The sequence below is a fragment of the Rhamphochromis longiceps genome, linkage group LG18, assembly GCF_057381845.1.
Source record: "Rhamphochromis longiceps isolate RC_006_pf linkage group LG18, R_longiceps_female_GT1.1, whole genome shotgun sequence".
NCBI classification, from domain to species: Eukaryota; Metazoa; Chordata; class Actinopteri; order Cichliformes; family Cichlidae; genus Rhamphochromis; species Rhamphochromis longiceps.
Genome location: NC_140574.1, coordinates 30,976,517 through 31,004,053, shown reverse-complemented (window position 1 = coordinate 31,004,053; position 27,537 = coordinate 30,976,517). Strand labels below are relative to the sequence as shown.

The 27,537-nt window shown below is 42.2% G+C and overlaps 1 protein-coding gene across 14 annotated transcripts in view; it reads right to left on the bottom strand.

The window, feature by feature from the left end:
* Positions 1-27,537, bottom strand: part of ctnnd2b (catenin (cadherin-associated protein), delta 2b) — a 232,199-nt gene that overhangs the window by 82,969 nt on the left and 121,693 nt on the right. For 10 of the 14 annotated variants that reach the window (XM_085388028.1, XM_085388039.1, XM_085388029.1 and 7 more), the window contains 7 exons: positions 20,426-20,460; positions 19,025-19,141; positions 10,605-10,756; positions 10,206-10,379; positions 8,628-8,773; positions 3,168-3,418; positions 2,514-2,645 (listed from right to left, as the gene is read on the bottom strand). In XM_085388028.1, coding sequence (XP_085244154.1) covers positions 2,514-2,645; positions 3,168-3,418; positions 8,628-8,773; positions 10,206-10,379; positions 10,605-10,756; positions 19,025-19,141; positions 20,426-20,460 — 1,007 coding nt within the window. The remainder of the gene's footprint in view (positions 1-2,513; positions 2,646-3,167; positions 3,419-8,627; positions 8,774-10,205; positions 10,380-10,604; positions 10,757-19,024; positions 19,142-20,425; positions 20,461-27,537) is intronic. The other 4 variants (XM_085388030.1, XM_085388031.1, XM_085388038.1 and 1 more) reach the window with 1 other exon arrangement.

The following is a 27,537-nucleotide window of genomic DNA, read 5'->3' as shown; positions in this document are numbered from 1 at the left end:
ACAAGACCAGCACCAATGGAAGAAAGTGACACAGAAAAATAAGTGGAAAGAAAAGAATAAAAAAAGCAAAAGTCATTAAAAAAATAAAGAAAACAAACAGAAATAATGAAGCAGATAAGAAAATCAGAAACACACGTGAAACATGCATGCACCAGACCTCCCTCCTTCACTTTAAAGCATAGCCAGATTGCACCAGTCATTAGATCACTATTCTGTCACCATGTCCTGCAGTGCACTCACCCACCAACCACAGCAATATTGGCCACCAGGTGATAAACGGCCCCCTTTTAGAGATCTACAAAGTCTGTGTGGCTTAGAAGGAAAAGGGTGGTTGCATCCTGTTGGAAACTCAATATTTTACACTTCTTTGTTAAGATTTAGCCACTCAAAATTTACTATGGACACGGTACTGAAATTAGCTCCTAATGTTTAAGAAAGCCTGTATTCATAAGGGTAATCTGCTTGTTGAAAATGATTAGTTGCACAGCAGCAAGAAAACAATATAAATGCACACATATTAGATTCTTAGCTTTCTTTGTCTTTTGTTTAAAAAATACGTTAGTTTTACAATTTTTAGCTTTAGAAGTGCTGGTATAGGAGTTTGTTAGCTTTGGGGAGATCCAAGCTAGCTGTTTTCCAATGCGTCAAGAACAGCTTTGAGCTAATTTGAAGCTAATTTGATGCTTGCTGTAGCTTCATATTTATTGTATGGAAGGCAGAGTGGCAAGAAAGACAGTTTGGCTGTTCATACTATTGAATACATTTGCAGTTTGTCAGACTAGCTCTAATAAATTCTCCATAGCGAGGGTCTGTAGCCTCAGGGCTGTTGCACACTTTGTGCAAAAACATCAAAACACTTTAACGCAGACCAGCGAAGGCCATTTGCCATGTTTTACACACACACATGAATTATCTTCTCGTTAAACAGCAGTTTGGGAACCATTTGGGCATGACAGTCTTGAGCCTGCCCTGAGGGAGGTGTGCTGGGTCATTTCTTTGTGTGCGTGTGTGCGCAACTTGATAACTACAGGGACCTTGTCAAGCCCTGAGGAAATTCACCTGTGATGTGAAATTTCCAAGTCTGCTCATCATATTGATGCTCTTTGAATTGACCTTGAAACATAGTCAGGCTTCAACAGAAGAAAAAAAACAGGTATCTGAAAAACAGTGTGGCGTTTGGCTGCTGTCGGGACTCTCATTCATACACGCGCAGCTGGAGATGATGACCGAGCTATTTCGATGCATCAAAGCAGTTTATGCGTGTGTACGGGGAGCCAGCGTGACAGAAGTGACCTCGGATCTTTTAATTAGCAGAGTGAAACTATATTTTGGAAGGAAACTGACAGTAATTTTTCCTCTTTTTGCTGTGCACATCTCTTTATGGAAACGTTCACAGTTGAGACGACCGAACTGGCAGCACAGTATCAACAACATTTTAGGACATGGTTGATTTGCTTTGATTTCAAAGCACCCAAGCTAACGCCCATGGGATTAATTGAGATTAATTTTCAGCCTTGAAACTAATTAGTTAACAGACTGTGACTGAGAGACAAATTGCCATTGAGACCCCAATTGGATTTGCCTACCTGATCTGGGAAAAAAGCGCTGCACGATCAGATGGAACCAGGAAATCTCTTATGTACATCAGCCTTTAATATAACAGCACACCATTACAAAACACCTGCCTTCTGAGAGGCACCATGCTGTGCCTTTTTCCTGCTCTCTTTGTGAGGATTTTACAGACCTGTTCCTTTATAAAAGATATTTTCTCTCATAGTTACTCACTGATTTTTAAATCTAGATGATTCCCTGGGTGATTTACACACTGCAGTTATTTATGGTCATGGACTTGTTTGAAGACGTTTTGGTGGCCGTCTTCGCAGCCACGGTATAATCAAGCCCAAGTGTTACTGCAGGTTCAAATAAGTCATTTACTAATTGCCGGTTGTTACTACAGGCTAAAAGAAACGAAGTCTCAGCTCACAGTGGGTGCTGCAGTTATTCAGCACTACAATTACTCCAAGTTAGAACACTTGGAAGAGACGCACAGCTGAAATCAAAGCATCACAAGCAGAGTGTTATTCTTCTATTCTGGGTCAATCTTGCACTAAATGCTAGATCCTACATTTCCCACAATTCATCTCTTCCATATTCTTTACCTGACTGCTACTGTACATGTTTGTAACACACACTTCCCATTCACTATCTATCTAACCAATGCAATGTATTCTGGTAGTGTCACCTTTTGAGAGGTGAGGCCCTCTTTAGTTGGACCTATTTTATAACACAGTAAGTGAACCACTATGTTGGTTTTCTTTTGAACTGATTGTCCACATAAGGGTTTCGTCCAGTCAGTGTTTGCACTCCTGCCAGTCATCTCTTATCCCCGTCTAGTGGCTTGCTCATCAAAATTGGGGTAGATGCGTCACATGAAAACTCTGAAGCATCTCCCCCATCTTCTACAGGCACACTCCAAACACTGAACCGTCGTATTTCCCTTCTCCAGATCTCACCTTGTCCTCTAATGTTAGGTTTGGTGTAGACTCTGTCTTCATAGATGGGGTCGATGTGGTGTTCAGGGGACTGCAGGGGTCGCAGTTCGGAGCCCAGGTGACTGTGCTGGCTACTGTAGGAACCTCTGGACCCTGGAGAACGCAAGGCGGTGGAAGTTAGACATAGTGACAGATGGATGCATGTGTAGATTTATAAAAATATTCTCGTGGGATAACACTGAATGACAAATTCGACTACAAATGAAAATAAATGATGAAATGCATTAATAGATATGCTTTCATGTACTGGACTGCTTCTGCTCTAGTCATAAATAAAAAAATAGCCATTTACCCTGAAAGCAAAAGAATACACAATAAATTAGGGATACTGTATGCTGGGGAAATGTTTAAAAAAACAAATAAAGCAAACTTTATTTTGAATTTGAGGGTCTTATCTTATTTATTACAAAGAACATCTAATACATTTGAAATAAAATCTTGACAAACTTTAGTCATTTGTTAACATTTGTTTACAAAGCTACAGGGGGAAAAGGCCACAAATGTAGAAAATGTTTCTACATGTTCAGGAAAAAAGTAGAAAATGAATGACTTGACAAGACTCAATGGCATTTGACAGAAACACACATAGAAAAGTAATCATAAAGGTGTCTTGACCTCTACCTGCCAGGCTACCAGGCCTTTGCAGGGTTGCGTTAGCGTACAGCTCGTGGGAAATCTTGTAGGTATCTGCTCCGATGTGATGCAGCATGCGCTTGGTGGGCGACAGGGTGGCATAGCTCCCCACCGCAGAGCTAAGCTGGTGTATGGGTGACGAGGAGTGATTTCCCCCTGGAGAGGCTACCATGGGGAGGGGTGAGGACGAGCCGCCAGCACCTGATGCTACCATGTTGATGGGGGATGAGGTGCTGAGAGAGGAGGAGACACGGAAACTGTTGGACTTTTTGCGTGAACATATTGTGTTTTGTCTAGAATGAAATTACATTCGTAAACATAATAGAAGTGAAAGAGAGCAAACATCAACCTAGATTAAGAGACAAAGATGAATAGCACAGTGTAAAACACAGATGCATCGATAACGGTGCAGCAGACATGCATATCCGAGTTCTAATCTCACACAGAGTTTTGTGTACCCATCTAGTGTTGCGCCAAACAGAAGCATTCAGGCCTTTTTCAGACCTCACCTAAATAGTGAAACTTCACCAAACAGTAGTCAACAAAAACAGAAAAAGAAGAATAAAATCTGGCAATCAAAGTGTCTGTAACTACAGCTACAGAGATCCATCATCCATGTATTTCCTTAATTGTTTCTCTACCATCTTAGGTGAGAGGTGTGGTGCACACTAGGCCGGTCGCCATCTGAGGGCTGACACAGACAGACAGGCACCCACTCACACTCACACCAATTTAGAATCACCAGTTAAACTAACGAGCATGTCTTTGGAAATGGACTGAAAAGGGTCAAATACAGCTCACTGGACAGTTTTTCAAAAATGTGTCCTGATCTAGTCTGAAACTAGATAAGGACACGTTATTAACCTTTTTTACTGCTATTCCTGGTGTGGTGACGTCAGTGTTAGCCTAAACTACACAGCAGTTGAAAGTCAGGCTGTCGATGATCTTTTTTTTCTTCTCAAGTTCTTTAAAGGAAAAAGTAGGCAATTGGGTTTAAAGGTAAATGCATTTAAAGGGAGGTTTTTCTTCATGGTTTTACCCACATCAAACTGCGCTTTATTTCACACCTCTGCTTTAATCCTTAAAGTCATGTTTATTTGTTCAGTAGCTGCCAAGACTAATCTTTTCTGAATATTAAACAAGCACTATGAGTCCCTTGTGTATTAAATAGTATTCACTTAATTATATTAGTGGATACTTGTATCAATTATTGGAAAATCAATGAGTAAATGAATACTCTGTTCCCTTTAATCACATTTTATTTACCTTCAAATGGAGGTGAAATTTGATTTTAGCTTTTTTAATCATCAGTATTTTCTACTGTTATTTTAACCTACATTTACATCACACATATCATATTGCTAATCCATGGTTATTGGCATATAATATACCATTCTAATAAGGGATTTGCTGTATACATTTCCCCCAAATGTATCATATTTTTTGGAAAGCATCTCTACTTGAATTTAAAATAAAATTCTGTGGGTTTGAACAACATTTGGCTCCACAGCATGAGCTTGTAAAGACTGGCCCACCAACAGTCTGCTACTTCATTAGGGGAGTTTTACTTTTAAATCTTTACTTTTCAGTACAGATTTCCTGATCACGCGTGGAGTGCTGAACCCTTCAATCGATCCGTCGAACGTTAAAGACAGGATGATGTAGCACCTTTATTTGTTTCCATTATAGAAAACATTCTATGCAAATCGTGACATTCCTGGATAAAAATAAAAATGTCTGATATTAAACTTTTTCTTGTTGCCAAACTAACACGACTTAAAAACGACTCAGATGTGAAACAGAGGAGAGGTCTCGTGTGTTCTTTAAACCTGAAATGTGAAGTCGTTGTTTAGTCAATGTCATACGGATAACTAACGATTAAGAGCTCTTGCACGCCTCTGGAAGCCTTAGCTGTGGTGCATCATTTTCTGGCACCTTCCCACAATGCACTGCAGTGATTTAAATAATTTTCCATCTCCTCACTGTTTTTTTTAATAGCAGTCAGTGAAAACTGGTTATCTGCAACAATTTTTCCTCACCAACAGCCACAGACATGCTCTCTACTTTTAAGGTTAGACTCAAAACTTCCCATTTTGATAAGGTTATAGTCAGGCCCGGATCAGGTGACCCCGAAGCATCCGTTAATTATGCTGCTACGTGATTCCCTGTGACACACTGAGCATTCTCTTGCTCACCTTTTTTCGTTCCCCGGGTGTTTATATACTACTGCTGCATGTCATTACATTTTGTCTTCTTTCTCCAATAGTGTATGTTCTGTCCTGTCTCTGGTGCTCTCTTCTTTTGGCTGTTCAAATGGAGTTTTTCCTTCCACTGCTCAAAGTGTTTGCTCATAGGGGATTGTCTGTTGGGGTTTTCTCTATAGCATCTTTACCTTACAGTATTAACAGTGTTGGTAGTAATGGAATACATGTAGTAATGGAATACATGTACCGCCTTTACGTATTTAAAATACAAAATATGAGTAACTGTATTCCATTACAGTTACCGTTTAAAAAGGTGATATTCAGAATACAGTTACTGTGTTGAAATAAATGGATTACACGGCAGTCTTTTCTTGTTTCATATGTTAGGCTATGCCCTCTTTATTTTTGGTAATTCCACGCCGGTGGAAACCCAAACAAAACACGCATTAAGAGGCTCTAATGCCTGTGTCTCAATCTCACGGCCCATGTCACCCGTACTTGACGTGAAGAAATATTTTAAAAAATTATTATTCAAAAAAATTATTTAATATCAAGGCAGAGTGTTAGTGTTTTATATACGCGTGGAATAATTTTCTATGGAAGATCGCAGCAAAAAGTGCAGCCGTACCTAATGTCCACCCTACTGTTACTCATTTTAAGATTTAAAACTCTAGTTGGTATGGCGAGTATTCTTCAGTAATGGTAATAAATCACACAGCAATAGTACATTCATGTAGTTGTAAAAAGCATGATAATATATTAAGTAATCCAAAGTATTCAGAATACGTTACTCTCATTGAGTAACAGTATTACTCAATTACTCTCATTGAGTAACGTAACGGAATACATTACAAATACATTTTGAGGCATGTAATCTATAATCTGTAGTGGGATACATTTAAAAAGTAACCTTCCCAACACTGAGTATAAAACGCAAATGTTGTTGTGATTTGGCACCATATAAAAAAAACCCCCAACAAACTTGAATTGAGCTGAACTGTTTATGATCTTACTCCAGTGTGTACATGGCTGCTAATTCAGCCCTTTCCCCATTGCAGCAGGCCACCTAGAACTCGATTTTCCAGTGCAAGTCAGAGCACAGACATGCAAATTCACATATTCTAAATGTCCCTTGCATAAAGGCAGAACTGTACAGCAGAGAGAGCCCTTGGCTCGGTCAAACACCTTTCGTGACAAGGAATTAATAAAGCCTACCAACAGTACACAGAGTATTCTGTCATCTGTGTGTCACCATTCTCAGTCCAAGCTGTACAGAGGAAATGCCATAACCTGCTGTGATCATCTACAGTAAGATCATTTACAATTTGGTAAATTAACAGCAGTGAGCATGTTTGTACCCATTTGTACCTCTGTTGTAGCTTTTGTCAGTTGCTGTGGCAGGATATGGGAATCTGTTAATGTTCATCTTGGTGCCGGTACATTACCTCTGATGATGCACGGTGCAGTGAAAAAGTATCTGCCCCATGATTTCTTAGATTTTTTGCATATTTATCACATTTACTTGTTTCAGGTCATAACACAATTTTTAACATTAGACAGAAATAACTCGAGTAAATACAAAAAACTGTTTTTTTAATTGATTTAACCTATTCAGGGGTAAAAAAACTATCCAGTTCTAAATGACCCTGTTTGGAAAACTGACTGTCCCTCCTTGTTAAATTAAAACATTTTCTGGAAATCTGAGTTCAGCTTCACTGGCCACACTCAGGTCTGATAACTGCTGGACCTGTTAAATCAAGAAATGACTAAAAAAGAAAGTGAAGTAGGCTAAAAGATCTCAAAAAGCAACACATCATCCCACAATCTTAAAGAAGCAGCTGAAAAACAAAGTTAATTGACATCTGTCACCTTGTAAAGAGTTACAAAATTCTTCAGCAAACCACAGTGAGAGCCATTACCTACAAATGAAGAACACTTGAAACATTGGTGAACCTTCCCAGGTCTACCAAAATTACTCCAAGAGCATATTGATGACTCATCCAGGAGGTCACCCCAGGCCCGGAACAACATCTATAGAACCACAGGCCTCAGTTAAGGTTCATGATTCAACAGAAATGGCATCCATGGGAGAGTTCCAAGGAGCAAGAACACAAAGGCTCATTCCGCATTTGCCAAAAAACTTTGTGATGAGTTTCAAGACTTTTGGGAAAATATTCTGTTGACTAACAAGACAAAAGGTTTTTGAGTCCTGTTACATCGGCTGTAAAACTAACGCAGCATTTCGTAAAAACAGCATCATACCAACAGTCAAACATGGTGGAGGTAGCTACAAAACCTGGACGACTTACTGTAACAAAATAAGTAACAAATACTGTATAACACTTAAAGTGTACAGGGCCTATTTTGTGACCATGGGATAGGCCAAGCCTATTGAGTTTCTCTGTGCCCCTCCACTTTGGGATTTTACTTCTCAGGTAGGTCCCCAAGACGCCCCCACAGCATAAACTGGTAAGTTAGTAAGTAAAGTAAGCCACGGGGCGATCGTTGCTCAAGAGTTGGCAGTTTGTCTTGTAATCAGAAGGTTGCCAGTTCGAGCCCCTCTGGTGGTCAGAGGGCCCGGTGGCGCCAGTGTCTGGCAGCCTCGCCTCTGTCAGTGCGCCCCAGGGGACCTGTGGCTACAATGTGGCTTGCCATCACCAGTGTGTGAATAGGTGGATGCGCTTTGGGGTCCTTAGGGACTAAGTAAAGCGTCATACAAATCCAGGCCATTTACCATTTAAAATTTTATATACATAGCACCTTTCTGGACAAAAGGTCACAAAGTGCTTCACACAGAGATAACAAGGTATAAAACAAAAACAGACAAAAAGTGATGTGTTTTTAGTTGTTTTTAAAATAGACTACTGAGTCCACAGATCTTTAGCTCAGTGGGAGAGAGTTCCACAGTCTGGGGGCCACAGTTGCAAAAGCTCCGTCTTCCTTAGTTCTCAGCCTTGTATGCTGTATAACAGGTAGGCCCTGATCACGTGACCTCAGGGACCTGCTAGGGACATAGGGCTATAGAAGTTCAGTGATGCAGGCTGGTGCTTGTCCATGAAGAGCTCTGAATGTCAGAACCAGAATCTTAAAATGGACTCTGAATTCAATGGGGAGCCAATGCAGCCGTATTAGCAGCGGTGCCACATGTGAGTACTTCGAGGATTTGGTCAGAAGCCTTCGGTTAGTAAAGATATATTCTTCAAATCGATGTATAATTTGTGTATAGAGTCAGACCAACCTGTAGGATTTGGCGAGTCGGCTGGGTGATTGCTTGGGTGAGGACACTCTCTGTAGCGTGGCGTAGCTGGGCATGTCAGCAGAGGCTGATCCCAGCCGCTGCAGCTTGGTAGGAGATCCCACCACCTGCAGAGGGGAGCTTACGCGCTGCAATGCAAGATTTGTAATTCATTAATTGGGAATGTCACTCACATTAAATATTCATCCTCTCTTCTTATTCCTATCATTACTTCCATAGAGATGAACAACTCCCCCCCCGGAGCTGGAAAACCAGAGAGCAGAAACTCTAATCCGTGATAACATCCTGATGAAGAGCTCTGGGTTATCAGACCAAACATGAAGTCACGACTGTAAACTTTTACAACCAAATGAACTTGAAATGCAGCCGTGAGCAACGGGCCGCCAAATGAAGTTCCCTCAGAATTGAATTGGTTGAACAAATATTTCCAATGCCTTTCAGGCACAGAGCTAAAGGGACAATTTAAAACACTGTTAATTTGGACGAGCGTGGTCAAGTTGTGATACACCGGAAAAGTGAAGGTAAATCAGTTTAAATGTTCAACGGAGTTACAATAAAGAATTATGAAAAATGAACTAATGAGTGAACAGTAGTGTAAATCGCCACCTGTTACAGCACATGTTAGTGCAAGTTTGATGTTTTTTGGTTTTTCCCTGTGGCAGCCAACAACCAGAAGGCTGCACACTTTCTAATAATCACTGTTACATGAATAAAAAAATCAGAATCATGGGTAATAAATCCTAAAGTTAATTAAATTGTTATTTGACTGTTTCCAAAGCAATGAAACGATATTGATAACCTCTAACTATAGTGATGATAGCATATGTATGTATTAATGTCTTTATGCACACATTCTCTTCCGTAATGGGAATCTGAACAAAGCTTTGCATGAACATCGTCACACATGCAGTGATCATGTAACTGCGAATGCAATGTTACGTTCTCACGTGTCACGTTTAACGTAATGACTTTATATTTACCAAAATTACAGAAATAAAGTCAACTAAACGGGACTTTGTAGTAACAGTTCCTGCAAGAATAACGATAATGTATATAAAAGAAAGAGCGGGCTCAGTTTGGATACCTTTGCAACAGACACTGACACCATCCAGTGAATATGTAAGACACATTCTGCTTCACAGGTTTTTCTCCACAAACATGTTGAGCAACATAAGGTCGAATGTTGAATTTGTTCAGTGGTTCTGAGATTTTAACATTTGTTAACAAAAGCTTTTTCTGTCTCTCTTTTGTGGGTTTGTCAGCGGGATGTGTGAAATAGACACGTAATTTGGCAGAGATTTGGTGGCCTTTGCCACAACGATTACCCGAACAATGCTTGCTGACTCTGTGTTGAAAACGTGTGAAAATACTACAGCTTGTATCTTTTGAGATCAATGGAAGCAGCTTGAATTTGACTTCAGTATTAGTGCATTAGAAATTATCCAATCGCTACATGAAACCCTTCAATACACTTTGGTTGCAGTGTGTACAGGAGCAGTGGAGAACGCATCAGTCACACAACAACTGAAGCATCATAGTAATACCTTTAGGGATATGTACCTGTGCAGGCAAAGTGGCACACGAGTAATACATGGATGGTCCAGCAGGTGCAGGTCCGCCCTCTGTGGACATGTGGAAAGCGCTGCCAAAGGCCTGCTGGGCAAATGAGTCTCTCTGGGACTGTGAAGGAGAGTCTGTGCCTGCTAACTGGGCAGCTGCACGGCTGGATGTCACCTGAAGATGGGTGGAGGGAAGAAACATAAGACAGATGAGGGGAAGAAGGGGTCACACAGAGAGGGAGAAAGGAAGGGGGAGACAGATGTGAATGAAGATGTAAGAGGACAAGAAAGGAGGGTGAAGAAGAGCGCACAGGTTAGGAGGACACGGGACAGGAGACACGAAGAAGACAGAGGGCCGGAGAAAGGGCATTTGGAGAAGGTAAATCAGAGGAACAAGCACCTGGTTGTAGCTGTGGACTGCTCCTCCGATTTGCCCACTGCGGCCTGGGACTGATTCTCCAAGTGTCAGCCCTTGATTACTATGGTAACCAGCTGCTGCATAGGCATCTTGATTGTTAAGCTGTAAAGCGCTTTGGGACAGGAGTCCTTGTCCTGATGGGAAAAATGAAAAAGAGTCGAATTAATAAGGGTGATGAGCACTGGCCAAGGACGTGGTTACTGAGCCTGCACAATGTGCAAATTTTTTAAGGAGAAAAATCCTGTTCATTAAATTCATTAAAATGATCTTTAAAAAAGAAGAATCTGGGTTAGCAGTCTGAAGAAAGCTAAAATGATTTACAAGAAATTTGTTGACCAGTGTCAAAAGCCACCTTACAAACAGACTTTATTTCTGTCAAGCTGCTTTTATGTAACTGTTTTCAAATGACTCTTACTTTCTACAACAGTCAGTTATTGTGTAAAGACTTCGTCTGTCTGTGGCGTTGAAGGCATTCTGTAACCTACTTTACATCCCACGTGTTATACAATGTATTTCTTTTTTATGGGAGAAAGACTAAACGTGAATACAACAAGCAGGACTGTGTTGGTCTGTAACAGACCTTGAAATGAAGAATAGAGAAAGGAAGAAGCACACTGAAGGCTGAAATGGGATGAAACAGATTTACTTATCGTCCTGTTTTAAGGCATCCACTTGCTTTTTACCCACTATGTTATTCTGGCCTCTCTCCACTCTCTTCCAGTCATGCTCCATGACCCTTAAATCTCACTCTATTCCTGACCTCCATTTAAAACACACTCTTTTCCTGCCTCTATCAGTTCCTTTATTGCTCTCGACTACCTGAGTGTCTCTCCCTCTCTCTCTCCATTCCATCTGCCTGTATAATTCAGCAGGGAGAGCGACACAAAAGTGTTAGAATGAGGCCAACAATGAAACTTTCACAAACTCACTCAAGGATGCACTGAAATAATCCATTTTCATTTGCTGTGAAAAAGTAAAACTTGTGGCTTCATAAATAAAAAATGAAGTGTAGTTAGTGAAAAGTTCTTTTTTTATTTTTTTTAAAAAAGACTGGTAGCTCTCTTAACTACTAGTTGAATATGAAGCTAGTGGGTGGAGTGGGTTAAGGCGGCATTAAGGGAGCATTCACGTGTAAGGACTGTTTCAACATTCGACGGTGGGTGTGGCAGATTTTCAGCAGGGTATTTTTACTGATGCTACCTTTTGCAGAGATAACCAGTGTGGTGGTGGTCAACAGGTTTGCCTTTCAAAAGGCAATCATCATCTCAACATAAGAATAATAATCATACCATCAAGGACTCACAAATGTAAGCGCATTCCTGGAAAGGGACTGACGAAACTGCCGGAATGGGTGTAAGGGGGATGTACAAAGAAGTGGGAAAACTTGAAGGACAAAATATGGTTGCCCCAGAGAAAACAAGAAAGGTCCCCATTTTGATAATTAGAGGAAACACGAACCCAGCCTACAGGGACTCACGAGCTAGAATACTCCTCATGTCAGTCGCATGTCTGGAAAAATGGGAGCATTGCATCAGGAATGGAGCCTGGCGTTAAAAAATAATCAAATATAAGATCCCATCTGCTGCAGCCCCTTTATGGAAATTAGGGAGTAGGCAAAAGAAGGCACAGCAGTGCCGTAGTAATAGTCATTTATGGCAAGGACACAACACCTTCATTAGAAATTAGCACGAGCCAAGCTATCTGCCTAACTGCCAACAACAAAGTCAGGAAGGTACTGCACAAGCACCTCCCTCATTCTCTCTGAATAGTTTCATAATGTGATTTGATCGAATAGAAGGATGACTGTGATTTTATTGCTGGCATTGGCTTGAAAAGTTTAGCTAAACTTTTCAGCACAAGCAGAACGATTCAAGTTTGCAAGACATCGCTCACCTCTATTAGTCTATCAGCGCCTGTGTAATTAACAACAGAGTGCTGGTTTTAGGGTTTTTTTTCCCCTCTTTAAGACCAGCACTTTTCCACAGGTCCTGGTTGATTTTTTAAAGATACCAAGACACTTTAATTCTGCAACATTTTGGATATTGAAATGAATTACCTTCACTAAGCACCATGGGGAGTGAATTTTCAAAGCCCAACTACTTCATAAATGCTGCTTTGTGATGCCAGTTTACTGAATGCTGACTTTTACAGGGTCAGAAAACCAGCAGCTCCAAGCTAACTGAAGGTAAGATAATAAAAAATTGCTTAAACGTCAGGCTTAGCTAACCCTCCGCTGGCTGTGTGAACTAACTGGTAAGAGAATGGAAGTTGCTTTCAGTCTTCAGGGAGAAAAAAAATAATAGTGGTTTGACTAGATCCAGCCATCATCAACAACACTAAAACATCATCTCATGACAATGTGCAAAGGATCCACTGCCAACACTCTGGACCCAGACACTACAGAACAACCCCAAATACTGAACTACAAAATATAATCTTGTGATTGACTAGTGCTTCTTCCCCTCAGCTGTTACAAGGCGAGCTTATACAGGTATTTGGACACTTTTATAAATAGTAAATGCGCTAAATGACCTTTAACCTCATAAGATAATAGTCTAGTCTTAACAGCCTTTGAACTGACACGAAAGCATACATAACAGGTTCTAGATTTACATTTAAAGGGTTGATTCAATCTCTCAAGAGTTTATCCATCATGATTAGAAATAATAAAAAACAAATTTAAGACCTTTTACTTTGTTGTATTTTTTATTAAGGCTCTACAAACACAAAGTAGCATCGCAGTGATAATTAAATCAGTTTTACACATTACCAGTCTTAACACGTCGTTCCACATCATAACACTTTATTTTTTATGACAGCAGCCAATTTGTGAACATAAAAGTTTTAGACCAGCATTTCAAATAATACAAAAATGGAGCAAGTGACGCAAAAAGTCATAATCCTTATTGGCCAAGACATGTTTAGGTGTCTGGAACAACATTTAAAATGCATCTACATGGATGCTATTTTTATGTCTCCATGTTTAATAGGGAATGGCATAGCGAGTCAGGAAGAGAGGCAGGGTTAACTAGCTGACGACTGCGTTAGAGCAGAGTTAAATAGGTTAACAGCAGGTTTACGCTATCTTACAGCCAAAGCATAATGACATTAAATGCTTCACTGCTAATTTTACATGCAGCCTCATTAGGGCTTCTAAAGCGTTTGCAGTCTTGTGATTTGCACATGGACCATTTCATTTCCAGTGTAAACATGCAAACATGCGTAGACTGTGACACATAACACAGACTCACGCGGCACGGAGGCATGAACCATAATCACAAAAGCATCTAGAAAGCATCAAATGAGAATGTTAAGGGAATAATTTGGGAAGAGGAGGGCGGGAGCTGCTTGTACAACAGCCAAAACCCTCCCATCTCTCTTATTAAAGTGCTGTTTCATTTTTGATTCAACCTTGATTAATTCACTTTGGTGATGATAGCAATAATGTTCCTAATAAACGGCTTTAATTACAGAAATTAAACTTTTTTTAGCCAATAAGGTATTTTAAAAAAATGGTGTCCCGTTGTAGCTGCAGCGTTGCATGCATGTATCAGCAGATATACTAGATTACGTTCCCTTTATCCTGGCAAAATAACTGACTGCACCCATGTTTATTAAATTTTTAGCACTCAGTACTCTCAAAGGAGTTCTTGAGCTGTCCTCTGTCAGCAGTGGCTGTTCCTTTAATCTCCGCTTGTGTCACTTTTTTTGCCAGCAGTCTAAGAATCAAACCAAGAACGGCGCACGGGACAAAACCAAGAAACGTTGCTTGTTTGTGATTATTAAAGAAGAGAGAAATCTTAGTGCCGGCGGTCCATAAACACTGCACGAGGCAGATAAGGCCAGCAGCTAACGGCAAAAGGAGGCACTCTGGATAAAAGGGTTGCAAAATAAAGCACGACCAAAGTGAAAAGTCACATTAAAGTACAGAGAATGGCTGCAGGCGGAGTAGCTGGTGATTCTGCATAATTTAAAATGTGATATCAAGCTAAGGGTGCTGGCTGAGTTTACTGGGTCGAGGCCTCAGTGTCCAATATGCTCATCTTCCGAGAGTACACACGTATATGCATACACAGGCTTAAAACACACACGCACACGCGCGCGCGCGCACACACACACACACACACACAGTGAAATGAAGGAATTTGTACTCCAGGCCTGTTTGAGATCAATTCACACACTCTCATGCACACAAGAGTCAAATGTGTGTGTACAAAGCCAGGGGACATTTTCCACAGTTTTTCTTTGCCACTTTAGGTGTGTTTCATATGGCTAGTGGAGCCTTTAAGGAAACAAAGGGCCTCATAAATACATTATTACTCATATGGCATGACACTAAAGGCTCCACTCATTCCGTCTGATGTAAGTGAGTGTGTGTAGGAAAAGATAGGGGTGTATTAGTGTAGTAGCAGGAAAGTAATGGGGTCCTGTAAGAAGGTCTCTGCTTGTACATTTTAATATCTATTCAGAGCTGAGTGAACAGACACACGCACACTTGGATCCCACCTGCCCCCGTGATCTCATGCATGAACACTGAGCACATTTGCATATACCTGCATCTACGGAGTTGTGCACATTCTGACCTCTTTTCTCTTTTCTGTCATGCACGCAGACCCAAAGAGCTTTTCTTCGTGACCAGACTTCTCGATTGACATGTTTTAATATTTCATGAGGTGGTCTATATTTAGATGCCCATTAGAGGCACGTCGAGTCTGCAACACAAATGAAACTGCATGCACGGTCCCAAATAGCTGCTCGCAACACAGCCGCAAACACCAGCATGAAGCAGCGTGAAGACACTCGGTGTACTCTGCTGCTGTGTCACATTAATCTGCTCAGCAGCTCGAGTAAAAGGCATGGATTCTGCTGCTCCAGTGGGCATGGGTTACAGGTGTGTGTGGGCGTATGTAAACATCTCTTCATTTGTCATACAGGTATTATATTTCCTATGCATGCATGTGCTTGGCTGTGTGCTAAGTAGTGTGTACTTTTAACTAAACGAGACAAAATAAAAATGTAAGTGCAACCGGCAAACAGCCCTGTGTGGTTAGTTTAGTTTTACGAGTGAGTTAAAAAAGCTGTTCTGGTTTTCTAAAAAAGGGCAGAGTCAGTTCGTTTCAATATCAAGAGCAAAAACACAACAGGCTTTTTTTCAGCGTTAAATGTTGGAGCAGCTAGCAGTAAATCACACGTCACAAACCTTGGTAAGTCAGTTTGCGCGCTTGATTTAAATATTCTCCTCGCTATCTTTTGTACCTTAAAAAACAAGCTCCCAGAAATACATATGCAAAAGGGTCAGTCACAAAAATCTCTGAGTTCCCACCTCTTAAATTCAATCTTTTCATTGCGCTCTATCATAGCGCAACACACTAGTAAATTTGGTGCATTTTAAATCATGCTAATAAACAGTGTTTTCTTAACACAAGCAAACAATTATTTGCCACGATTAGAGTAATTTCCCACGTAATTGGTGATTGATTTCAGAGAGTTACCATTTCTAGACAGCAACTCTAAATCAATCGCAGCTTTTATCATCAGAGCTAGCTAGCAAGTTGAGCTAACATTGAATGAGTTGGCTTAAAGTCTCCGCCTGAATAAAAAAATACAATAAAAGAATTATGATAGAGGTATCAAGGCTAGCTATGCAGCTTGCATATTAAAGACATGGACAATGTCAGTATATACATTCTAAGACTGACATTAAGAATGATTTCCCAGATATACTCAATTCTTTTCAATTCAGTTAGCCGATAACATCCATTAGCATCTATGCAAGTTTCTTAACAGGATTCATATACTACACACTAGATGCGCTAGTAATGATATATGTGTGTGTGTGTGTGTGTTGCTAATGTAACTAGCTAAGTCGTGACATATTATTTCCTTTGAAAGTAATCCTAGTAAGAATGTGTTATTCCATTTATAGCAAAACATCATCAGTCTACAATTGTGTGAGTTGTTTTTCTTTACTGATCAAGACAGCTGGATTTTACAGTGAGAGGCGGAAGCATATGAATACTTATAGAAGCCATTTTAAATAGTTGAAAAACCCAAATGTTTCATGTTGTAAACATTCACACTCATCCCATGCTTAGATTATTCAGTAAACTGTAAACTAATTGTTCAGATATGTCGTTAGAACAGAAAAAGACAACATTTGTCCCATTTTCCTAACACTAACACACCAATATGAGTTCATTAATGCTGTATGTATGACTACATCATTGCTTCTGTTGTTCCTCTACTCACCCTCTTGTTGTCCGCACTGCCTTTATCCTGTCTGTGGCTGACCTGCCATTCACTCTTTCTCTCTTTTGATTAGCCAGTGAGTGACACATTGCATAACTGATATTTTACATTTGAAAAATTAACATTCCTGTTTGTGTTGTGTCGCATCCGTCTGTGAATGTTAATGCACAATACTGTGCATGCACACCTCTACAACTTTTCCGTGTTTTCATTCAGCGCTCAGTGTGTGGATATATGTAGCTTAATGTGTCTGTGCTGTTTAGCTGCATGTTGGTGTGTGTGCCTCACCTCTCTGTACTGTGAACAGCAGGACAGCTGACACCTCAGCAAGGATGGATTAGCATATCAAACTACTGGCAACACTGCATGTCTCCTGACAGCTACCGCTCTCGCATGGGGTAGAATATAGAGTAACACCCAGTAGCATCCCTGGGACCAAGTATAGAAGGTTGAGAGCGGTTTCACTGAGTGCTCTGACAAACTACTTTAAACTTCACATTAAAAAGCAGCACAACCTCTTCTTCTAGCAATTGTTTCTAAGTTTTCAAGGAACTTAGCAGATAAAGAGACAAATAAGTCCTTCTATGGACCAAATCAGAGCTAAGAAGAGAATAAATAGAAGTAGCAACTTAAATCCAGTCTTAAAATGAATCTGTTTTCACTTTAATTGCCAATGTTATTCAACTTCTTAATGTTCAAAGGCTAAAAGGTATATGGGTCATACAAGAACAGAAAGGCAACTTGTCATCAACAAAAAATTCAATGAAAGCTGCATTCATCTTTGGCACACTAACATACTATTGCAACAGATTCTGTGGATTTAAACTTTTATGTTTGAAAGAAGCCGTATTTTGACCGCAGCAGTCACGGTAATGAAAGAAAACATGTTTTGCATTTAGGTGAGGAGACACTAATCAGCCTGAGTACAGATCATCATGTAACAAGCTACAAGCCCATTATCATCAATGGAGCTCCAGTGGAGAGGGTGCAGTCCTTCAAGTATCTTGGTGTCCACATCTCCTCAGACCTGACATGGGCTGCCCACATTCAGGTCCAGACCAAAAAGGCTAGGCAGCGCCTGTATCACCTACGACAACTGAGGAAGTTCAGGGTCTCTCCAAAGATCCTCAGGATTTTCTATACAGGCGCTGTGGAGAGCATCCTCACACAGAACATGACATCGTGGTTTGGGAACAGCTGTGTGAAGGACCAAAAAGCTCTCCAGAGAGTGATCCGTACAGCAGAACGCTGCTGCAGGATTGCTCTTCCCCCGCTTCAGGACACCTACACCAGGAGATGCCGGACTAGAGCAGCGCAGATACTGAAGGACCCGTCCCATCCTGGCAACAAACTGTTCCAACTTCTGCAATTTGGTAGAAGGTTCCGCATCTTCCGGGCAAGGACAGAGAGACTCAAGAGGAGCTTCTATCCCCAAGCCATCCGGGCCCTAAACACACACACCCGCCCTCTCACATCATCTATAATTGACTGAGACAGGACTCTTCCAGACACTCTAAACCAAGGCACAATGTACATTTCAATTCCTTTAATTTTAAATATGTTTATATTGTCTATCCTGTAAAATAGTCAGATGTCTATTCATATTAATGTACAGAATTCACCTGCTTGCTGCTACTACTGCACATTCACCCAGTGTATATACTATATATATATATATATATATATATATATATATATATAATGTTCTTCCTCTACACCCCCCCCCCCCCCCCCCCCCCAATTTTTGCACATGTCGAGGAGCGTGTCAGGCTACATTTCACTGTGTGTTATACTTGTATAACTATGCATGTGACAAATAATGAACCTTGAACCTTGAACCTTGAACAGGCTTCATTAAAAAGGTTGCTGTTAATTCAAAGGAGGACTAAACATACTGCTGCACTGCCATGCTTCCTCACTAGTGGAGGAGGCTGTTTTTGTGAAGCGCACTTTCTTTGTGAACTCAAACACATTCAACAGGTTAATCAACCAAAACCTGGAGACTACGGCTCTCTGGGAATAACCATCCTCGCTGGTTTTGATTAGATTGTACCTTTCCTCTTCCAAGATATGCTTCTTTTGCCGTCTCAGGAAAGAAAAAGGAGGAAGAATCGTTTCTCGTTCTACTCTCATCATCACAACATTGATCTTACTGTCTCCTGTAGAAGTGTCCTGTGAGTCCAAGATGCCCGATTCCTGGAGCGATCGGATGCAGGAGTCCACCAGCTCTAGGCCTGTTGTCAGCTCCTCCTCTATGTCCTTCTGTCCATCTACACGTGCAGGAAGAACAGGAGACAAACATGAGCAGAAATTCATACACTTACACATCATGTGACTACACTATTTCTTACAGTTAGCAAATGAAGAGCCACATGCAGACTCCCAATGACTCTCATTGTCTCTGCTTTCTGTCTATTGTGTTTGTAACCTTTCATTTTCAACTCATCCTTTAACCAGAAACCCACCTTTGAATATAAGCAACTGGATCTTAGACTATAACACAATTCTAGACAAGTTTCAACAAAAAAATATTCAAAATCATTGTCATTTAACTGCAGATTAGTTACCCAAGAAGTGGCTTTACACAGTGACACAGAGCAGCATGCAATGGCGATCAATGGGCCAAGGGTAAAGGCCTAACTGATAATCCAGCAACAAATCTTGAGGTCCACCTTGTACTTAGATACCAGCCATTTGTCTGTCAGAAAGAGGCTGATAACATGCCCAGTGTTTTCAAGTTAAAGTGGGCTGCCAAGGGGGATAACAGCTTACAAATGAGTCTTAGGAGCAGCATTAATCTCTTATCAAGACAGAAGAGAAACGGTAATAGTAGAGGACTTAGTCAGTGGATTTAGGAGGCAGATTTTATTGACTTCAACTGACACAATTCTAGACTGATGATGTTGATGCTGTTGGTGAAGTATTTCCAGGGGTGTCTGAAGCATTCCACTAGAATTACTCTTACCCTCACTAACAAAAGCTAAAAGTCATTTTTAAATCTGTCCCCCCCCCCGCATAGCGGGATGGATAAAGACCGCGGCAGACATTGAAAACTTTCACTGTGGAGGGTTTAAACCACAAAACCTCCGCGCTTCCTATACAACTCAGCGTGACTGACAATGAGGCAGAGAGAGGGAGACCTAAGTGTCACGCATGGGAGGTATTTCTTCAGCTAATAAATGCCGTCAAAGAAGTTGTCAAGCCTGGAGAAGTGTCTTAATTTGACTTTCAAATTGCCTAAAAGCTCATTGATTCTCATTGTCCTTTATGGAAAGCACATCCCATCTGGCACCCTGAACAGGTTAAACTAAATACTCAGAATTATTTGCAAATGCTGCTTTACTCAGTTGTCAGATGGTTTGAGGTGTGGTGAGAGAATCTCACCCTTTTATTGTTAACTAACCTTTATTGGGGTGGTTTAAGACCACCGCAGTACTTTCTAAAGAACTACATCAATATATATAATATTATATAGGACGAGATTACAATGCAATAAGCACAACCAGCAAAGCGCAGCGCTACAGTACAAACAGTGAATAAGACAGTCACATTACCTTGATTATTCCAGCGAAACTTCTCATCTGCTGAACTGCAAGAGACAAACGAGAGAAAGAAAAAGAAAGTGTTAATATACTGTGAAATATTGTTCTTTGGTGGAGCACCATCGGGATACTTTTAGATTGACGGTAGTCCATTAAGCCACACATGCCTTAAACTGTGTTTCCCATCCATGTCCACTGCGTAGGTTTGCGATAAAAACGGGAATACCACACAAAATGCTGCTTTCTACGGTTTGAACTCTTATTTTTTCGCTGAAGGATGAAAACATACAGACTTCAGATTCTTCAGTACCTTGGGAACAGAGACCCTTCTCAAAACCAATAACATACACTCCAAAATGCCTTATTATCAAAGTGAAAACAAGGTTGCTTTTGAATTTCTCTTTTTGTGAACTTGTTTGGGGTATTTGTTTATCCCTCTACAGTGTTATCTTGTCATGGGAATGATTTCAGAAGGGTAAGCACAAAGGGATTGGAGATAAGAAATATTACTAAAAGGGTGGTGAGAAAACATCAGTTCAAATAGGACTAGAGAAGTCTGCCTGTTTTTCTGCACCAGTGAAACACAATAATAAAAAAAATATAAGATTCCATACACATCTGCACTGATTTGGTACGCAGTAGTGCCAACAGATAAAGCACGGAGTACCAATGCTGCTCACAAGTGTCGGCGTTGCTCCTGAAATTCCCTGTGCATTTACTGTGTTTACAGACCGTCTTCAGCTTTGTCTTGGCAGCCAATAACGTATCTTCACACAGACTCCCATTTAGTGTTTCAACACAGCCATAATGTTACATATAACAAACAATGCTGACAGGCCTACGCATTTCTGTTTCAGTTGTCATACAAGTGCGTGGTTATAAGTCTCACGCAAACTCATTTCCTCTTCTCTCCTGTTATTTCCCCTCTCGTTCTGTCCTACCAGGTAGCAGAGAAGTAATATTTGCTCCTTGAATTTCATTACATAGCATGTACACAACCATGTCAGCTCCTTTTACGCACTTAATTTGTTGATTTGTTTGCTAGTTCATTCAGGATATTTGATGGCTATGTAAAGGCGGTTCTGCCTGTGATTTTGTGTGGATTGGCACCCTGAAACAAACATATGAGAAACTATATTGCTGTTTTTTAGTGTTTACTTACAGTGGTATTCTTGTTGTGACACACACACACACACAAACACACACACACAGTAATTCTATACAGCTTTCGACTGTAGCAACGTCCAATAAATCTTTGAAGACTCCTCTTGTATATTCTCTCTGTAACTCCCCAACCAGTGATATTTGTCAGAAGACATTAGACACCAGAGCACGTAAATTCCTATTAATCTTACAAATTCAGAAAACCTCCATTGTATTATGATCGCCAAGATGTTCAGTGTAAATCAATATCAACAAGATTTAAACCTTTGTAATCCACACACACTAAATAACCCTTGTGTTTGTGTCAATACGTGACATAACACCAAAATAATAACATTTACCCATGTAAGTAGGCTACAGGCTCAGTAGAGCAAACAAGTGGAGTGACTACACATCATGTACTGTATTAAGTACAGTGTTACTGTTTTATTACTCTGAGTAAAAGTATCATTTCCAAGTTGTTTTTCCTGCTCAAGGATTAAAGGCTCTTGGTAATTCCGATTTCCTGTATTCTCCTTTGAGGCCTGTTTGCTGAAACGAGCTCGAGGGCTTCAAGTTCTACTTTTGGAAAAGTTCCTTATCCACCTCAATTCCTGGATGACCAACCGCCTGTTGATAAGACTGACATTCCCAAAGGTTACTCTGTGCCTCTGAGCCTGAAAATTAAAATTACTATGATCTCCTTCTTTCAGCTGCTCCCTTTAGGGTACTCCATAGTGGATCATCTGCCTCTAATCCTAACTCTAGTATTCAAACCCTCTACATGAGCTCTCTCACTACATGCACAAAGCTTCTCTGTGGTCTCTCTTTGGCGCCTGCCTGGCAGCTCCATATTCCACATCAAAAAGGATAAAGGTCCAGTACATCCACTGTCCCTCCAGTGCACATGCCCAAGTATGTCAGATTTGCCTCACTAACCAAACTACTCAACCTTAGTTGTCCATTTGATATACTCATTTCTAAACCTGCCCTTCCTAATTACTTCTAACAAGGAAGGTAAAACGGTAAAATAATGACACTATAATATAGTGTACACTAACAATATGTAAAAACATACAAAGAGATATGACTTTTCACAATTTTTTCTTATGAAAATGGACTTTCATGTCTTTGTGGTGAAGTTAGAAGCAGTAAGTGACTAATTTAGCTCAAAGGCTGGAAGGAGCCTAAAACAGTTGCCAACTGGCCTCAGCTAATTGCTCAGCAAATAATCTGCTGGTTTTAGTTTTCTTGTTAGCATACAGAATTCAAAGCGGTATCAATCTCCCCATCAAACCTCATACCCTTATAGCCACAGTGTACCCATGAGAATATGGGATAACACACGCCTTCACAAGCTCAGATGATTTCAACCAGGTTTGTTGAGCATGACACTGAGCTCACTGTACTCAGATGGCCTCCACAGTCACCACATTTCAATTCAAGAGCACCTTTGGGACGTGGTGAAATGAGAGAGTTCGATCACAAATGTGCAGCTGACTAATCTGCAGTAACTAGGTGATGCTGTTGAAGCTCATGAAGAGTTAAAGGCAGCCCAACCCAGTAGTTGGGCTGCAAATGCATGTTCTTACTCACTTCTTCTGCTCATTGAGCTGGGAACCCGAATGGTGTTAACACCGAAAGGGCACGTTTGAACCCAAACCATGACCTATTCGTCTTGTGGTGGCTACACCTAACCAGTAGAGCTGGGCGATATAAGATTTTTTCATATCACGATATGTTTTTTTCCATTTCAGGCGATAATGATATATATCACGATATAAGCCAAATAACGATATTTGTAAGATTTAAATGTGCCGTTGCTCACAAGTAAAATGTGAAATAATCAGCAGCTTGTTTTTATTTAAATATTTATTTCCCATAATAAGTTCAACAGGGTAGATGTACTTAAGGAACATGAGACTTTTTCAGATAAATAAAGGCAAATATTGCAAACTACACAAAAGGCAGCCGCTAAAGCGTTTAAGTTTAAAAATAGAACAAACGAAACAGACTAAATTGTCAATTCCACTTAGAAACAAAATATTAATTCTAAAAATAAATCTTAGTTTGTTTTACAGAAGAACAGACAAAACTGACTAACTTTTGTCAATATCAAATAAACTGAGAACTAAAAGGAAATTCTCAATCTCTCCTTGTTGTATAGCTTAGCTTTTCAAACAGTTTTAACAGTTACTTTAGTCTGACAAAAGCCGAATGACGAATTAGCGCTTCCAGTCAGAGACTGAGGCTACGTCCACACGTACACGGGTATTTTTGAAAACGGAGACTTTCCGTTTTCGTTTTAAAAAATAATCCCATCCACACATAAAGGGAGAAATGAAGGAAAACGCTGCTATGAACATGCCAAAGCAGCAGGTGGAGCTAGATTCCTAACCGTGCAGAAATGTTGGCCAATCAGAAGTCTAGAAGCCTCGGTGGGAAAAAGTAAACAAAGCTGGGGCATAGAAGCAGAACCGAGTCGTATGTGTGGAGGGACAGTAACTGTGTGTATATGTAAGCATTTAAACACTGCGGAGAGTAGAATTAACAGTAACAGTATTGTAGAAATTCATTTCACCGAAACAATAACGTGGCGCACAGTGTGACGTCAAAAAATGCGCACACCTTTGACGCTGCGTTTTCTCCGTTTTTCTAGTCCACACGTAAATGCAAAAACGGAGTTTTCAAAAATCTTCGTTTTCAGTGACCAAAAACGCAGTTTACATGTGGACGAAAGGTGCAAACTCATAGAAAAATCTGCGTTTTCAAAAATACCCGGGTACGTGTGGACGTAGCGCATGCACCAGTTTATTGTTGTCACGGTCCCCGTGTCTCTCTGGTTGGCCCACGCTGGCTACAGGTTTTGTTGTTGTTAGTTTTAGTTTTTTGTCTCTCCTCCTCCTCTCTGCCTGGGTGGAGCTCATTACGGGCTCTCACTCTTGGCCCACGCACCCCTGTGGATGGTGTCCACCTGCGGCTGATCTGGCTGATTTCCCCAGCTGCTATTTAAGGCAGTGGCACAGAGCAGCTCACCGCTGGAACGTCGAACCACCTGAGTTCGTGCTCGCGGCATATTCAAAGAAGAATCGCTTACACGTGTTTTATGTTGTGGAACTAACCTTGACCTTCTGTCTGTAGATTCTGGACCGAATCACCGGACCTGTCCAAGTGGGGCAGTGTGTGGAGTGTTGGAGCGAGTGCGGCTGAAGAGGAGTGCGTGTGTGCGGAGGAGCGGTGGCGGTGACTGAGTGGAAGAGGAAGCGTGTGTGTGGATCCCCCCCCCCCTTTCTCTCCCTGGAGCCCTGGACCCCCTCCCAACTCACTGTACATATATTTTGCACTAAGGTGATCCCTATTGTAAATAAATCCCCTTTTTGTTTCCTTGAAAGAACTGTCTGCGCGTGGGTCCGTTCAGTAGCCATGACAGAACGTTCCAGCCATCTTCCAAGCGTTGGTTAACGACGTGCTCCGTGATTTCCTAGATCGGTTCGTTTTCGTCTATCTGGACGACATCCTGATTTTCTCTAAGACTGAAACCGAACATGTAACCCATGTGAAACAGGTCCTGCAGCGGCTGCTGGAGAACAGACTCTTTGTAAAGGGGGAGAAATGTGAATTCCACGTTCAAACAGTGGCGTTCCTGGGTTACATAATTGACCAGGGTAACCTCAAACCGGATCCGGCCAAGATCAAAGCTGTTGTGTAATGGCCGGAACCAACTGATCGCCGTCAGCTTCAGCAGTTCCTCGGCTTTGCGAACTTTTATCGCCGGTTCATTAGGGACTTCAGTAAAATCGCTCTGCCTTTGACCCGCTTAACCTCTCCTAAGTTCTCTTTTCAGTGGGATCAGGCGGCCCAAAAGGCCTTCGCACAGCTCAAGGACCGATTCACCACTGCACCCATCCTGGCCCAGCCCGACTTGCGACTCCAGTTCATTGTGGAGGTGGATGCCTCCGACTCGGGGGTCGGCGCCGTGCTCTCGCAGCAGCGGGAGGGTAAGCTACGGCCCTGTGCCTTCTTCTCTCGCCGTCTCTCCCCAGCTGAACGCAACTATGATGTGGGAGACCGGGAGCTCTTGGCTATAAAACTGGCCTTGGAGGAATGGAGGCACTGGTTGGAGGGCACAGCTCTGCCATTCATTGTATGGACAGACCACAAAAACCTGGCTTACCTGCAAACAGCAAAACGTCTCAACGCCCGACAGGCTAGGTGGTCTCTTTTTTTCACCCGTTTTAACTTTTCAATCTCCTACAGACCGGGCTCGCGGAATGTGAAGCCGGACGCCCTATCACGTCAGTTCTCGGTGTCTGAGGAGAGGCGGGACCCTGAACCTATCCTGCCAGCGGCTTGTGCCATCGGTGCCATAACATGGGAAATCGAGTCGGCCATTCGTGAGGCTCAGCGGGCCGAACCAGACCCTGGAGGAGGACCAGCGGGGCGGCTCTTTGTTCCATCGGCCACTCGGTCTCAGGTACTGCATTGGGCTCACACTGCCCGCTTCACATGTCACCCAGGAGTAGACAGAATGATCACCTTCCTTCAGCGCTACTTCTGGTGGCCCACATTATCACGAGACGTTCGGGAGTACGTCTCTGCCTGTTCAACCTGCGCCTGCAACAAGCTGGGACATCAACCTCCGGCCGGCTTGCTGCTACCTTTACCCACACCGTCTCGGCCGTGGTCCCATATCGCGGTGGATTTTGTTACCGGCCTCCCACAGTCAGCAGGTAACACCACTATAATGACTATTGTTGACCGCTTTTCAAAGGCTGCGCATTTTGTTGCACTCCCCAAGCTCCCGACGGCCCTGGAGACGGCTCGGCATCTCACGCATCATGTGTTCCGCCTCCATGGCATCCCGGAGGACGTGGTCTCGGATCGTGGGCCGCAATTCACCTCTCGTGTGTGGAAGGAGTTCTGCTCGGCGCTAGGAGCCAAGGTCAGTCTCTCCTCTGGTTACCACCCACAGAGCAACGGACAAACTGAGCGCACTAACCAGGAGCTGGAGACTGCTCTGCGCTGCATAGTTGCTTCCAACCAAACCATCTGGAGCGACCAACTGCCCTGGGTGGAATATGCCCACAACAGCCTGACGTCTTCAGCTACAGGGCAATCTCCGTTTGAGGCCTCCCTGGGGTATCAGCCTCCTCTGTTCCCTGCTCTGGAAGGTGAGCACTTTGTCCCTTCGGTCCAGTTTCACCTTCGTAGGTGTCGCCGGGTTTGGAGGGCCACCCGTGCGGCCTTGCTGCGCACGAAAGAACGCTACAAACGTCTGGCTGACCGGCGCCGCACTCACGCTCCTGAGTACACCATCGGTCAAAAGGTTTGGTTGTCCACACGCTTCGTTCCTGTTCATGCCGAATCGAAGAAGCTCACCTCAACCTTCATCGGGCCTTTTGAAATTGCTGCTTTGATAAACCCTGTTTCTGTTCGCCTTAAGTTGCCGCGCAACATGAAGATACACAATGTCTTCCATGTGTCTCAGATTAAGCCGTGTCTCTCCAGTCCATTGTGCCCTCCTTCCAGGCCCCCTCCGCCCGCTCGGGTCATTGGTGGCCTCCCTGCCTACACGATCTCCCGCATCATGGACTCTCGCCGTCGCGGGAGGGGTCTTCACTATCTGGTGGACTGGGAGGGTTATGGCCTTGAGGAACGTTGCTGGGTTCCCCGCTCCGCTGTGTTGGATCCCGGGATGGTTGCCGACTTTCATCGCCTTCATCCGGATAAGCCTGGTGGGTCGCCGGGAGGCTCCCGTTGAGGGGGGGGTACTGTCACGGTCCCCGTGTCTCTCTGGTTGGCCCACGCTGGCTACAGGTTTTGTTGTTGTTAGTTTTAGTTTTTTGTCTCTCCTCCTCCTCTCTGCCTGGGTGGAGCTCATTACGGGCTCTCACTCTTGGCCCACGCACCCCTGTGGATGGTGTCCACCTGCGGCTGATCTGGCTGATTTCCCCAGCTGCTATTTAAGGCAGTGGCACAGA